Source organism: Notolepis coatsorum (assembly GCF_963971535.1).
Source record: "Notolepis coatsorum genome assembly, chromosome: 20".
Lineage (NCBI taxonomy): Eukaryota > Metazoa > Chordata > Actinopteri > Aulopiformes > Paralepididae > Notolepis > Notolepis coatsorum.
Genome location: NC_140184.1, coordinates 17,960,431 through 17,976,710, shown reverse-complemented (window position 1 = coordinate 17,976,710; position 16,280 = coordinate 17,960,431). Strand labels below are relative to the sequence as shown.

The following is a 16,280-nucleotide window of genomic DNA, read 5'->3' as shown; positions in this document are numbered from 1 at the left end:
GAGGATGCCACTAACGCGTTACTAAGTATTTTCTTTCGTTTTCGACAGTCAAATATATGTTTGGAGAGCTTTTCCTTGTATTGGGGAGTGACGTCACAGCACGCAACCTCGCGTGTTGATCCATGCTGGTGGGCGCGGCTGTTATTGTTATTATCAGGCTGACCTAAACTGCGAGCTAGCAGGGAGACGCTCGCGCTGGTAACGCTTTCTTGCACTGGAAGTTCACTAGTCTACTTAACGTTTGTGTCAGCTAAGCCGGGAGAAAAAAACATTCACTTTGCGGAGGAAACAAAATACTGTCTACCGCATATGGAATATACAGCACAGCACGACCATCGACTTCTACAGGACTCAGAGGTGCACCAGCCAAACAGTATGTTCCACCTTTGAGCAGTGGCGGCCGGTGGGTGCTTCGCCACTAGGGGCGCTATACCAAACATTTTGCAAACATGTACAGTACGGTAGTACCACGCAACAGACTCATGGCAAGACGTGAGCGATTCGACTCACGCTCACGGCAATGAATCGGCTCTTATGAACGAGTCGCTCAGCTGTTACTACAACAACACACAACCAGTCAAATAAAGTATAGAGTAGACTCTAATTCACAACAATATATAAATAGAAAAGTTAGAAACAAAACTCGCCCGTCTACAAACACAGGCAGATCTCTCCCTCTCTCCTTCTCTCTCTCACACACAGCGCGACGTGGAATCGATTCGTTACACAATCAGACCTATTATATACCAAGAATAACTTCAGTATGAGTACAGGGCTGTACACATATTTTGCATATTGTTAAACGAGCCAAGGCTAGCTATTAAACTATCGATATGAATCGAAAATCTGGGACCCTGATGTAAACAAGACAAACGTCTTTCTCTGGTCTGCATCCCCTTAACAATTGTGTGTATTGAGCCGTACTGTATTGTACCCATTCTGCAATCTGTTAATAAAGTTCTCATTCATTCAAACATAGACGATCTCTCTGTCTCTCGGATCAATCAAATCAAATAATTAACACATGTATGTTGTCATTTTAAACAACTCACCATTCATTCATTATGCATCAGCAGCATCAGAGAGCATTTTAGTAGTTACATTTTCAACAAGATTGCTGCTATTTAAACACTTCATGGAAACGGGGTAACGTTAACCTTATGTCGACTGTAGTATTGTATGACCTCGACATAACGTTTAAACGTTAACGTTTAACGTTAAAGTGGCCAACTAAGCTAACGGAGCTAACAGCTAGCAGTAGCTAACGTTAGCTGAAAGCTGTAACGTTACAACGAATCAGCTGTTGATATTATGCGGCATCAGTAGACAACGTATCATGTATTAAACTAGAGTTAAGATCGCTAATCTACCTTGTTGTTGGCTTGTTGATAAAGTATATCCACTCCATGGCATTGTCCATCCAGCCTGTGTTGATGTCCATCCATTGTCCATGCATGTCCACACTGCCTCCATAATATAGCTTGTTACTAGCCAACAAGTACTGAGTGCCTTTGTCCATGTCCGCCTCGAACATCCTGCAAACTACCTGGCGTTCTATCGCCATGCTCTAAGACAAACTCTAACCTTAACCAACTTTGAAAGAGTGCCTAAGCTCAGTGTAGTAACAGTTGCTGTTGTTGTTGACGAGTCGGCTGAGTTGCATTATCTCTCTAACCAACCCGAGAAATGCGGCAATGGAAAAAAACTGGCATCGCGTCGGCCAATCAGAGAGCGTCTCCGCGAAATGCGGCTATGGAAATTCTTCACGGAAGTTCACACGCTGCTGGCTAGACCGCTTCAAATCGCGCTCGGATTCCAACATAATAGTCATATTTCAACGCACAACGCCGTATGCACTGATTGGCTGTGACGGAGACAGCGATCAAACTGTGACGCGCACGCAGAGCGCTATCGCTTCTTGCCCGGGCGAGAAATACGAAAAAATAAAAAAAAACGTCACTTCCTGCCCATGAAAACGCTGTTTTTTTATTTAGATAATAACGTTATATTGTGCATTGGAAATACAAACATACTTAAAATGAGTAAATATTATTCATTTTAAACATGTTTATATTATTTATAGGGCTATAAAACAAAAAACAAAAAAGTTTTTTTTTCTTCTTCTCTCATTTAACAGGTGGGTCGGCGCCCTAGCGCCACCAGTGGCGAGCCGCCACTGTTCTCTGTGTACTTCACTTACAATACTCTAATCACTGAGAAGTAGAATTGCTAAATGTGTTTTACAGCAGTGTGTAACTGGTTCAAACAGAATTAAGTCATATGAAACGTGTTTCATATGGTAATTTTTTTTAGTTTTTATAAATTAGTGTATAGTTTTGACAAGTGTTTAATTTAGCAAAGGATCTGAGGTGTTCTGATAATTGTGTGTGTGGTTGTGCTAATTGTGTGTAGTGTTTTGAAACACCGGGCCCTGTTTTCAAAATCGAAAAAAAAACTGTATTGTGTGTTTCATTATATACATATGCTTCAGTCTTTCTCCTAAAAAAAATTTGATTTTTGGGTATTTTCCTGCCTTTGGTCCACTTTGCATTCACATCTCAAATGAACCGCAGCAGGGTTCACTTGCAAGAGTGAATGAGCTTTCACACCACCCCAAACCAACCGGACTATCCGAGGAAATGAACCAGGGTTCGATTAAAGCTTATTATAGTTTATCACAGTATCATGAGCATGTCTTTGTCAGTGGACACTGGACATGGGTATGATGGCTCCAGGTGCTGCTGCGTTAAAGTGCACATCTTCAATACCTATTTGTACTATTTAAAAGCAGTGCAGGACACACTCAAAGGTTATTGCACCTCAGAGATGGCAGTGGACATGTATGACAGGACAAAGGCCATATGTAATGGCCTTGGGATTGAGGAACATACTACCAGCCAAAGGAGGAAGCGGAAAAGGATGGACGAGTATGTAGTTGAGTCATCTTGTGGCACAAGCTCAGACCTCAGCTCAGGAGATCAGCTGAGACAGAGACTGTTCTATCCAGTCCTCGACAGAATGCTGCAAGAGCTTGAGAGCAGGTTCTGATTAGTTGGAGAACAACTTATGAGAGGCATACAGGCATGTTATCCAGCCTCAGACCAGTTTCTCTCAGTGGAATTGCTGCAACCCCTCGCCACACATTACAATATCCAACTACTGCCAGAAGATATCACAATTGCAAAGTGTTTCCTGGCCAGGACAGGCAGAGATGCAGTTCCTACTATCCAAAGTGTATTTTCCCTCCTGGATCATAATAATAATAATAATAATGCATTTTATTTATAAGGCGCCTTTCAGGACACTAAAAAAAGAAGTCCACAAATCGGTGAATGAAAAAATTATAGGATCAAATGAAAACTACTACTTACTAAAAATGGATGTTTAAAAGTACTAAAAACCAACAAAAAATACCAAACACTAACAAACATTCAGCACAGACAATGGGGATGCTGCCAAAGAAAAACATTTAAAACATTTTTTTTTTTAAGATCCGGGGCTAGGAGAAAAAGCCCCGGCTAAAGCCCTGGAAGCCCAGGGCTAACAACGCCACTGCGCTACACTATACCAAATATAGCGAGAAATACTAGATGTAGGCTGACATAATTTCATGAATTCCATTTTCAATCAAGAGCGATATATGTTGCGCCAGCAGTCAGTGTGTGGGAGTCCATATGTCACTCGGAACAACACTTCCTGCCATCGTATTCTGTACTGCAGTGGGTGAAGTAGTCCTCCACGCATAGTCGTTGATGGTATGTGGCTCAAAATAAGCTACTGTGGGACCATCATCGTTCATAATACATAGGTTGAAAAGTATCTGCCTGATTTCTACGAGGGATTATTATATTTTGAAGCTATGAACCTGTACGTTCATATCATGTATATCATATGATGTATATCATATCAAAACATTCCACAATGCCTCAACAAGTACCCATGCCTAGTCACACATGCCCCAACATTTGGATATTAGTTTAGTCATCCAGTACAACTGTGTGGCATAGATTTCCTTGCCAAACCACTTGTGCACTATCACAGCAGAGATCGAATGCCACTTCAATTTGCATAGTGTTGATTTTTAAGCAACAACCCTACAGACTACAATAGGTATTTCAGATTCTGAGGTGGAAGCACACAAGAAAACAACCACTGAGTTAAAAAAGATACACACATTGCTTTGTGTTGGCGTAATTCCACCGGTTCCCGCTCAATAAACAAAACAACAGGCTGTGTCAATCAGACGGCCCGGGACGCCCGACCCCATTCTATCGGACGCTACACAAAAAAGGTTTTTGCCGAAATGTCCTGAATCTAATCTCTTTCCCTGCATGCAAGTGTCATGGCCGCCCCGAAGGACAACAAACATCAATATGACTAGTCAGCGATGTGAAGATTGTGTACTTGGCAGCCCCTCCTATTTATAATCACTCAGCACGGAGGATGTGTCCAATACAGTTACGACCTCCTAATCTCTGGGTTGTGTCAATATTCCTCTCTGTGTGTAGTATGGCAGAGATGCTATCGCACAAATGCAACAGCAGACTGCGACTTCCCGCCTGGCAAACACACCTACCTACTTGCTAGTCAAACACACACACACACACACCTACACACACACACACACACACACACACACACCTACACACACACACACACACACACACACACACACACACACACACACACACACACACACACACACACACACACACACACACACACACACACACACACACACACACACACACACACACACACACACACACACACACACACACACACACACACACAGGCAATCCATCTATCTAAATCCTTTTGATCTAGTTTGGACCCAGAAGGACCTGAGCTCCAAAAATATGAAATTGCCTTCAGTTCCTGGGTGTGGTTCTGACAGCGTGGGCTTTGGGTATCTGCTAAACATAATAGATCCATCTAAGAAGTAATTCTCCCCTCCTCGCTGTGTCATCCCTGTCCTGCTTGCCACTCTTCTGTCAAAGAGCCTGTGTGTGTGTGTGTGCGTGTGTGTGTGTGTGTGTGTGTGTGTGTGTGTGTGTGTGTGTGTGTGTGTGTGTGTGTGTGTGTGTGTGTGTGTGTGCGTGTGTGCGTGCATGCGTGCGTGCGTGTGTGCGTGCATGCGTGCGTGCGTGCGTGTGTGTGTGTGTGTGTGTGTGTGTGCGTGCGCACGTGTGTGAGGTACCCCCTCACAGACACAATACAGAGACACCTGGAATCCCTCATTCAAACTGGCAGCCTTCTCAAAGAACGCATACAATTCTGAGCCCTGTTGGAAAATGTATTTAGCATAAATTATGTAACCGTCTATCTACGATTTCCTCCATGAATTCACCACTGTGCTTGCTACAAAAAAAAGTATGGTAATGTTAGTTTTGCATCTGCCTCATAAGCTAGTAAAAGGTTGAGACATCCATTTCTTGATAAACGCATTGTCACAGCTACAGTATGTCAGAGCTGGTTCATCCTGACTTCGGGATTTGATTCAGGACCTTTTTCTTCTGGTATGGATCCATACACATACCCATGACTGATGTGGGCTGAATTTGTTGTTACAACTTTCCCTCGGTCCTGATCCGATTGCCGGCTGTATCTACAGTTCTCATATGGAGCAGGACATCTAAAACACACACACTCACACACACACACACACACACACACACACACACACACACACACACACACACACACACACACACACACACACACACACACACACACACACACACACACACACACACACACACACACACACACACACACACATGCACACACACAGACATACACGCACACACAAACAAACTCATGCACGCACACACTTGTTCACTTGCTCTTTGTGAGAACATTTGTGTTGAGTTGTTCCTCGTCACATTCAATTGCCCCCGATATTGATAAAGACTTAAGTGAACTAAACAGTACACCAACAGTGTGGCTGTGGAGAAATCAGTGTGTGCTTTTTCTTCTCTGCCAAAGCCTTGTTGGTTTTGTCACAGAAGGGACAAAACACACCAATTGCACGAGAGGTGTGTACGTTGATTTCCAACCAATTGGATCAACTGATCCATTTCAGCTCATCCGCCACCAGTACCTTATCTGTGCGTTTAATCAACTGTGGCTTTGTGATACAATTTCCTCAGTCTTCAAAGCCAATTAGATAAAGCCTTCTTTTAGGCGTATCAGAGATAACAAACTACACAAACACTCTCACTGTGAGAGTCAGAGGAACAGGAATAGTAAGACTACACTGTCCATGGCCACTGTATGATAATAATGTTGAAGAAGTTCCACTCCGCCTGTGTTTTTAATATTGATTAACTATTTGTTTGGTATGGTTTTTCCATCAAAGATGTTCAATAAACTACTGCAAATGTCGTATCAGCATCCCTACACCGTTGCTGTCATTGTCACTGTTCATATACTGCACAATTGCACAGCTCTGATATATTCTATTCCACTGTATTTTTATTCTAATTTTGTGTATATATTCTACAACAATCATGCACAATTGTACAGCCCTGTCCTATATTATATTATATTATATTGTAGTTTTATTTAAATTTAGTTTATATATTCCATTCTATTCTACTTTCATTTACAATTGACTCCTACTTGCTTTGTAAGTGTTGATATTGTCTTTTGATGCACCAAACGACTAAGACAAATTCAATAAAGACTTTTCTGATGGTGGTTCTTATTCTGATTTCAGATTTTCTGATCTATGTACGGCCCGCCCCCCTTCCCCCCTCACTGACATCTTCCACCAAATCAGTTAACTTACTTTTTTTCAACCTAAAAGGTTTGCCAAAAATACGGTTAGCCAAAAATGTGTTACACCCAAACACTTCTTAGCTTACACAATCTTGTTATAACTAAAGAGTTTTGCTTAATTGATCATTGTTTTTGTGCATAGATCACTAGATGTATCAACTTATATATGAGTTTCACGTTAGCAGTTAGCATTTCCTGGATGACAGTGTGGCCAGCTGGGCAATAGCAACCATGATAGGTTCACAGAATTATTTGCGTCACACAGCCAGCTCAGATTTTAAGGAAGTACATAAAAGCTACCCCCCCCCCCCCCCCCCCCCTTCAGTGGAAGAACGTGAAAATTGTGATCTGGTGACAAGTTTTGCACACATCTGTATAATCAAAGTCATGAACATGAATGTTTTTGTGTGTAAAGAACAGTCTTTAGAGCAGGGGTGGGCAATTATTTTTCCCGGGGGGCCAAATGAGCAACTGAAAATATGTTGGATTCCAAACTCAAATACTTATACAAATAAAGTTATTATTTTGAGTTTCATATACTATTGAAACAAGGATTTTCTTAGCTTTCTAAAGACATCACATCATCTTATAGCCAAAATAAACAAGACATGTCACTGAACTGTGTAAAGAAAAGTGTCCCAGTAGCCTTTTTTACTTTACTTTACTATATTAAACATTTAATGTTTTCAGAACAGTGCAAAAAAAAGAAAAAAAAAAGATCAAGTGTCCCATTTCACTTGTTATATTTCCACATTTTAGTGTTCTTCAGCTCTTTATTTTTTTTCATTCAGTGTGATAAATCCAGTCTCTGTTGAGCTTTAACAAGTCCATCAAAGTCAGGTTGCATGTCTGAGGTGGAGATGCGAAGCACAGCTGCCAGATGTTCATCAGTGAGAGAGGATCTGTACCTGGACTTGGTAAACGTCATGACTGAGAATGTCTGTTCACATATAGGTGGATCCAAAGAGAACCAACATCTTCTGAGCATGTCTCCTCATGTTTGGAAAGTTCTCCTCCTTGAGAGCAGAGTAGAACTCTAGCAGTGATGCTGACTTAAAGTGCTCTTTCAGTAGTGAATCAGACTGCAGGTCAATGAGTTCAAGCTGAACATCAGTGGGTGCACTATCAACACTGCAGGTAAAGGGAGAGGAAACCAGCTGCATTTCATCCTCAACCTTTTTGAAATCTTGAAAACGCCTTGAAAATTCATCATGCAGTGCTCCCAACATGGATGAGTACCTGTGCCGGTGATCAGCTGATGGTTTGACTTCTTTCAGGGTTTTCATGTGTTTGAGATTGTTGCTGCCTAGTTGCCTTGAAATTAATTGCAACTTTGTCATGAAGGCTTTCACATGGCTATGCATTTCATGAGCAAAAATGCCCTTGCCCTGCAGTTGTGTGTTCAGTAGGGATGGGTACTGTTCACATTTGAACCGATACGGTACCGGTACCTGTGAATTGATACCGGTACCCAACGGTACCTTTTTTCTGTATTTTAGTCTCTAAAAATGTAATCTACCTACCTCAGTTGTGAAAAAAGAAATCCAAACTTCAAATAACAGCACTTTCCACCGTTTTCGGCTTGCCCCGACTGCTTTGTTGTTGAATCAAGTCAAATCTTAGGTAAGCGTATATTGTGCGTGTGAACGTTGACATGAAAAGAAAAAAGTAAAAAAATAAAAAATAATAATAATATAAAAAAAAATTAAAAAAAAATTATCATGTAATCTTTCGCGGGCCGGTCAGAATCATCCCAGAATCGGGCCGTACAATGCCCAGGTCTGCTTTAGAGTCATGGTCGGTGTAGTGGCTGCCCATCTAGTTAGGTATGAGTCATGATATTAACACTGGGTGGAGATGAAGATACTGTATAGCACTTGCCCGCATGGACCTGTATTATCGGTGCTAACCTGACATGGCTCATAATGCTGGGCCTAATGAGGTATATTTAATCATGTTAGTTATTAATGATAAGTTACTTAAAGTCTTATGTACAAGGTTTCTGTGATAACTCATCTTCTTCCCCCTTCACAGGAGTGAGAGAGACGTCTTCAATACACAAGACATAAAACCTAAATTGACTTTAAGTAACTTATATAACTAACATGATTAAATATGCCTCAATAACTCTCCAGCTGGGGTCACCTTACCGATGTGTGGAATGAGATACACTGGTGGAGACAGAACAGCAATGGTAGATTTAGTTGTATTGCAACCATATACATTGTATACATATACACTGTAGTGTCTATGTCTATAATTGAAACTGTCTCGTCCAACTCCCCTCACTGGTATCTACTGGGAGGGGGTTTAAATGACAAATTATTGAAATATAACATTTTGAAATGTATACAGATGGTGTGCAGGCAGGGACCATACATCATACCGTTGGTAAGCATGCATACACTAAAACCTAGCAGACATGGGGCGGAATTTGTTTACTTACAATTACGTTATCTGTACTAAGTTGCTTACCCACCAGGCTTACGTTATCTGTACTAAGTTGCTTACCCACCAGGCTCTTGATCCCTTCCAAAGAAGTGTAAAATGTGCACCAGCTGTCATGCTGGATAAACCAAATCAAGCGCACCAAAAGTAATTTCCAAAAGCCCAAACCGTTTAAACAAACCCAGATCTGCTTTTATCCGTCCATCTACAATATACAGTTATTTATTTAGCGGATACAAAGTTCGCCAACCAAGCAGTCGCCTCATAATTTGTTGTTTTACAGACTCCATAATGCTGTTAAACAGCACAGAGGACACGACGTGTCTATGTAACAACAGTCTGGCTGCCGGCTCGGTCCTCTCCTCGCATTGTCACATGCTTCCCTCCTCTGTCGCTGTATTGTCACAGGAACTGGTGAAGCACAGATGGAAGGAGGATTGCCAAGTATCTTTAAAAAAAAAAGAAATAAAGGAACAGAGAAAAAAGGCATCCTTACCCTGTAATAGTCAGTGCTGTAGATATCCCTGGACATGCCAAAATCTCCAATCTTGACCAGGAGACCGTTGCCAACCAGGCAGTTGCGAGTGGCCAGGTCTCTGTGGACAAAGTGCTGGGAGGCTAGGTAGACCATGCCAGAGGCGATCTGAGTGGCGATGTGCAGCATCTGGGAGAGGCCCAGTTCTCCATTAGATTGCAGAGGCTGACCGTCCACGAGGATCATGGCGTCGGGGCCGTGGGCTCTGGAAGATTCAGTCGATTAGAAATGTTAATTCAAACGGCATCTCTCACATACTAATGCCGTGGTGATGACGGCGAAATGATTATGTCAGTGCATTCGTTTCAGTGCATTCGTTTCAGGTTGCATGTGAAAACCTTTTGAAGGCAGATGATTTTGACAGACAGTCCATGCTCTGAACCAACTGAACCCCTGTATAAAAACCTTAGCAGGAGTTGACCCATTGATCAGACTCTGTATGTACAGATATGGCAACACAAATTCTACATATTAAGGGCAACTCCTAGTGAGGGATTCTCCAGAATAAATTCTTGGTTCACCGATAACAAACTATCTCTCCACCTGGGCAAACCCCGAATATATCATCTTTGGGTCCCAACCCAGACTACATGAATTGGTTTCACCTGCCACTTAGACAATGAATTGAGTGGTGAAACTATGGCTCTCAAGACCATGAGCAAGGTGAATGGCAGAACTACATTACTGACCAGGAAAGCTCCCTTTTTAGATTCGGCTAGTAGTTGTCTTTTAGTACTTGTTGTTTGTTGCTTTGACCAGGCAATCTGTTTGTGGTTCAGTGGTCTGACCAAAGTTCTGAAGGATAAACTCCAGGTCTTCCAGAACAAACTCATCAGACTCACATTAGGGCTTTCCTCTAGAGCACATGTGGGCACTGGGCAGAGTACACTTTCAGCAGCTGGGCTGGCTCCCCCTGGACGCTAGATTTGTGCAACTCCAGCTCAACATCGTCCATAACATTACAAATGCCAGGGCCCCTGAGTATCTCTGGACGTTTTATTTAGGCTGAATAGGGGTGTACATGCCCACAACACAAGAGCCAGTATTGAGGACTTGTGCCTGCCCCGGTTTTCAACCCAACATGGATAAATGCTCCTTTAAGTACTTTGAACTGAACAAACTTCCATTGACCAGTAACAGCATCAACAGTCACTATCGTTTTAAGAAAAAGGTAAAAATATGGCTTTTAGAAAATGTTGTAGTATAGCATATTGTATTTTATCTTGGGTAGCTACATTTATTCTATTTATGCAATGTGAATTGTTTAGTTCTTAAGTTGATTTCCACGTTGTACCTATGTCTGTTCTTTGTGATACAGACCAAGGACCACAATGGAAACAAGTCTCTGACGTTATTGTGTTTTATCCTTGACTTGTGTTGTTACAATCGTCTACTCTAATAAATCAAATCAAAGTTTTAAGTTGTGAATTATGTTACTTAGTCTATGTTATTTACACTACACGTCCTATTAGTGCACCTCAAACGGCGACATTGAAGCCTGCACCACTTGTATCTATGATACATTGGCTCTATGTCTCCTTGTTGTCCATAAACCCTTGCATTGCCATGATTGCCCGTGTTTTTTTTTTGTTAGAGGTACTGTATGTAGCCTGTGGATTCTTTGAGGTTAAGGAAGTGTCCATTTAATCCATTCTTATCATAGGCGATACCTTGGTGGACTTGTCCAATGTGGACATATCCGTTGTAGTCTGAATGTCTACTTCAGTAGACGGAATACTAGTCAAATTGTCTTTTTTTAATATTACATGACTATGTAAGCTAAACCCATGCCGGTATTACTGTCACAGAAGAGGGGGGGGGGGTAAATGCCTTTCAGAGTTATACTGAAATGAACTTTATAAAATGACAAATTACCACAAATGTTGTTCCTAGTGACTGTAAAATCAATTGATAAACGTCACGTCTATCTTGTCTTTTTACTCACCCAGCAGCTGCTGCAATAACTAGAAATCCTCATTAATTAACCCCCCTTTCTAGTACGCAAACGTAGTGAAATAGGGGAATTGTTGACACAAGCAACATTTCCCAAATATGTTAGGAACCATTCCAGCAGCGTTGCATTTTGTAATCAAACAGTTAACTGAGATATTTCTTGGGAGAAAAAAAGGATTAAAAACCTTAAAAGGGGCACTTTTTATTTATTTTATAATTTATTTTCCACATGATACACATTCAAAAACTCTTAAACAGTTTTGCACACATTGATTTCATTTGTAAAGTTATTGAGAGTAAATTAGTTTGAATGTGGCCACCAGTGATGTCATCGGGGACAGTGAATCCTTGTGCTGGGTTAATTACAGCTCCATGAGATGATGTTGATGAAAATATAGCGATATCTTTTCCTTAACACTTTCAGTGCCGGCCATAACGTTGATTAATGTCCTTGAGTGCCATCATCCACTTCAATGATAGCGTTAAAAACGCATAATCTATGTTAAAAATTATGGCTATGTGTCTAATCTGCCCGTCGCTTATCAATGACTTGTTTGCAGTCAACATTGTCGAAACGGATTGTTTTTTTAATCGGTTCATATCCTTTTTATAGCATTTTTCGAAAAGCTATCGTTTTCTCGAAAATTTCCGGAAAATAGAAAGATTCCCTCATAAACAGCATATACACTAGAATACACTAGACACGTCATTTGTCGGCCTATTTATGAATCGTTTTCAAATAAACGCTAGATTATCGATAGTACTGTATATGTGTACTTATGCACGCTATAGAAGCGAGCTGAGAAATCAATTCTCTCATTTCCTCAACATCACACACACACTAAATTACACACACACACACACATATACACATACGGGACACGCTGTTATCTCAGTGAATACAACTCTGATTATCTTAAAACTGGTAACATAGACTCCTTACCTTAGATCAGATGTTCTCCAAAAAGATTATTCCAATTCCTGATCGCCATTCCAAATATCGATTGCATTTATTGATTGATTATTGGCTGCTGTAAATATATATTCCAGGCTGCTTTCCAACTCGCGATCACTTACCTCATCATCAGATCCCTCGCCAGCATAATGGAGCCAGTTGGCTCCCCCCACACAGATCCACCAGTATAATCGAATGGCCTGCAGTTACACAGGGATAGACGATAGGGGGCGGTATTTTCCCATCGGAGCTCCTAGAGAGGCTGCTGTACCAACGGGAGACTCGTTGATGAAATATGAATTCAGATCGCTAATAAAAAAAAAAAAATACATAACAAGTTGTCGGCACTCAAAGTGTTAAGGGACTGCTACCTTATTTCATTGAACCGTAATTAACACAACACAGGGATTCAACATCCCTGATGACATCACTGGTGGCCACATTCAAACTCACTTACTGTCAGTGATGGGAATAACGGCGTTAGTTTTTTCAGTAACAAGTAATCTAACGGATTACTCTATCAATCTTAATAACGCCATTAGCGTTACTGCCAAAAAATGCGGCGCGTTACTGTCTATGATTGAAGCTGTTTTTTTCATCAGACAGATCTCTGCGCCGAGAGGCATACTGTTCTTCCTTGGTTAGTGGGCAGCGCGCGATTGGCTGAGGTTGAGTAAAATGTCATGGTAAGCCAATCAGAGGTAGAGGTGGGCCGGTGTTCGAAAGCACCAGAGTCTGACACACACACAGCGACAACACAAGCAAGTTAAGTCAACGTGAGACCGTGGGTCAGTGTACGGTTTTTTGTTCACTCTTGTGTTAGTTGTGTTGCAGCGCAGGGCACTGCAGTAGTGGAGGCTCTACTCTGCTGACATAGTGCTGCACTTCCTGGTTTAATAGCACAGTCTTCAGGTGCTCAGAGATATTATATATATATATCTGTATGTCATGCATGTCTTAAATGTCATGATTAGATTTGTTTAGATGATTAGATTAGATTCTTATATCTGTATGTTGTGTATGTCATAAATATCATTAATTGAAAATGGGGGACCCTGATGTAAACAAGACAAAAGTATTTCTCTGATCTGCATCCCCTTAACAATTGTGTGTATTGAGCTGTACTGTACTGTACCCATTCTGCAATCTGTTCATTAAAATGTTCAATCAATCAGTATTTGTTATTTATTTTTGGTATAGTGCTTAACAAGCATAATTTAATGTTGCGCAGTTGTGGCCTGTTGAGGGGCAATACATATAAAAAGTTCCAAAACATCTATTGTGTTTGTATTTGTATGATCCACTATATAAACATAGTAATTATAATATCTAAATACATGACATTTGATTGGAGACTAGTATCACTTTGTCCCACAGCAACATTAAAATTGTTTAGATTTGTGTATGTTGTTTATGTAAAAAAATTACTTGAAAGTAACGCAATAGTTACTTTCTGAAGTAACTAGTTACTTCTATAATTTATAACTGAGTAAGTAATTTAGTTAGTTTTTGGAAGAAGTAACTAGTAACTGTAACTAGTTACTTTTTTAAAGTAACTTGCCCAACACTGGTTACTCTCAATAACTCAAATAAAATTAATGTGTGCAAAACTCTTTCGGGTTTTTGGATGTGTGTGAGATTATGCAAAAGAAATCAGCATTGTTTTTCTGAGTGGGAGGTTCGAAGGCTCAAAGTGGGTATCAAACAGGAGGGAAGACTGTCAGGTTTTAAACTGTGGATACCAAACAGAGAAGGTAAAGACGACATTAAACTGTTAAACAGTAATCCAGAACTATTTTATTGCACTGTAAAAAAACAAACAGATTTTTATGTCTCCACTTTATGTGCTCATTTCATGTCTATTCTATTCTACTACTTATTGCACTGCACTATTGCACAATTTTACTCTGTCTATTCTATCTTACTCTTTTTATGCCTGTCTTTTTTTCTGTTGTGAAGCACTTTGAGCTGCAGTTTCTGTATGAAAGGTGCTATACAAAATTACAAATAAAGTTGTAGTATTATTATTATTATTATTGTTTTTTTTTTGGTGCCCCTTGCGATTTATTCACCCCTATTGACCGCAACCACCTCCCATAACTTCAAAATCAAGCTGCCAGCGTGTTTCCTTTCCTGGTTCTTCTGACACGTAAACCTGAGAGAATGATGATCTACAATCTGTCGGAGCTAAAAACCAAGTTGCATGCAACTTTCATCTACTGGCTGTAGTGCTATCTCTGTTAACCCTTTCACTACTACACTATATAATGTTAACCCTTTTACTACCACACTACAGAAGGTTAACCCTTTCACTGCCACACTAAATACGGTTAACGCTTTCACTACCACACTACAAATGATTAACCATTTCACCACCACACTACAAATCATTAACCTGTTCACTACCACACTACAAATGGTTAACCCTTTCACTACCATACTACATAAGGTTAACCTTTCACTAGCACACTATGGAAGGTTAACTTTTCACTACCACACTACAGAAGGTTAACCTTTCACTACCACACTACAGAAGGTTAACTTTTCACTACCACACTACAGAAGGTTAACCTTTCACTACCGCACTACAGAAGGTTAACTTTTCACTACCACACTACAGAAGGTTAACCTTTCACTACCACACTACAGAAGGTTAACCTTTCACTACCACACTACAAAGGGTTAACATTTCACTACCACACTACAGAAGGTTAACCTTTCACTACCACACTACAAAGGGTTAACATTTCACTACCACACTACAGCAGGTTAACCTTTCACTACCACACGACAGACGGTTAACTGTTGTGCTAGTGGTGTTTATCTTTATCCTAGCTGTCAGGTGGAAAGAAGCGGCTGACATATGGGACGAGGCATGTGGTAGTCTACACCATCCCCAGGCCGACAGGAGGAGTAGAGCAGAGAATTGGCATAACGTCTAAATTGAGGGATGGGCGAAAAAGGACGTTTTGTGTAATAACACATTCAGTGTCTCTTAAGTACCTTTAGTGCTTTGTATTTACTGGCCACACAGGCAAAAACAAACACAATTTTGGAATTACACATTTATGCTCTTTGGCTCTCATCAACACTTTCCCTTTTTGAGTGTAGAGACCCTTGGGCTGATTGCAGACGTGGCACCACAGGGGCACTGCTGCTTGGCAGAGCTCTCTCTCTCTCTCTCTCTCTCTCTCTCTCTCTCTCTCTCTCTCTCTCTCTCTCTCTCTCTCTCTCCCCCCCCCTCTCTCTCTCTCTCTCTCTCTCTCTCTCTCTCTCTCTCTCTCTCTCTCACAACGGGGTTACTCGCTCTCTTCATGTGAAATCGGAGGTGTACAAATCCAGAGGGCTCGGAGGAGAGGAAAGAGCTTTATTTGCATGTCTAATACACTATCACTTCTGTTGCGCTGAGACACTGGACTCTGTTTAGGCCCATAATTAATTCAACGCACATCTCATCTACGTGGGGATTAATTGAAAAATGTGACCAACATAACAACATTCTGGGTGGCCACCTGCCAGGCTGGCCGGACCACAGAAGGAAGATTAGCGATGTCTTGCACCTTGCGTGAAAGAATTTCATCATTCAAGATGTAGCCTTTGATTTTG

General features: G+C 41.0%; 1 protein-coding gene across 1 annotated transcript in view; it reads right to left on the bottom strand.

The window, feature by feature from the left end:
- ntrk3b (neurotrophic tyrosine kinase, receptor, type 3b) overlaps positions 1-16,280 on the bottom strand; it is a gene marked incomplete at both ends in the record, with an annotated part of 88,284 nt that overhangs the window by 45,549 nt on the left and 26,455 nt on the right. Inside the window, 1 exon segment of the mRNA XM_084337062.1 lies at positions 9,728-9,971. Within this exon segment, the coding sequence (XP_084193188.1) occupies positions 9,728-9,971 (244 nt within the window).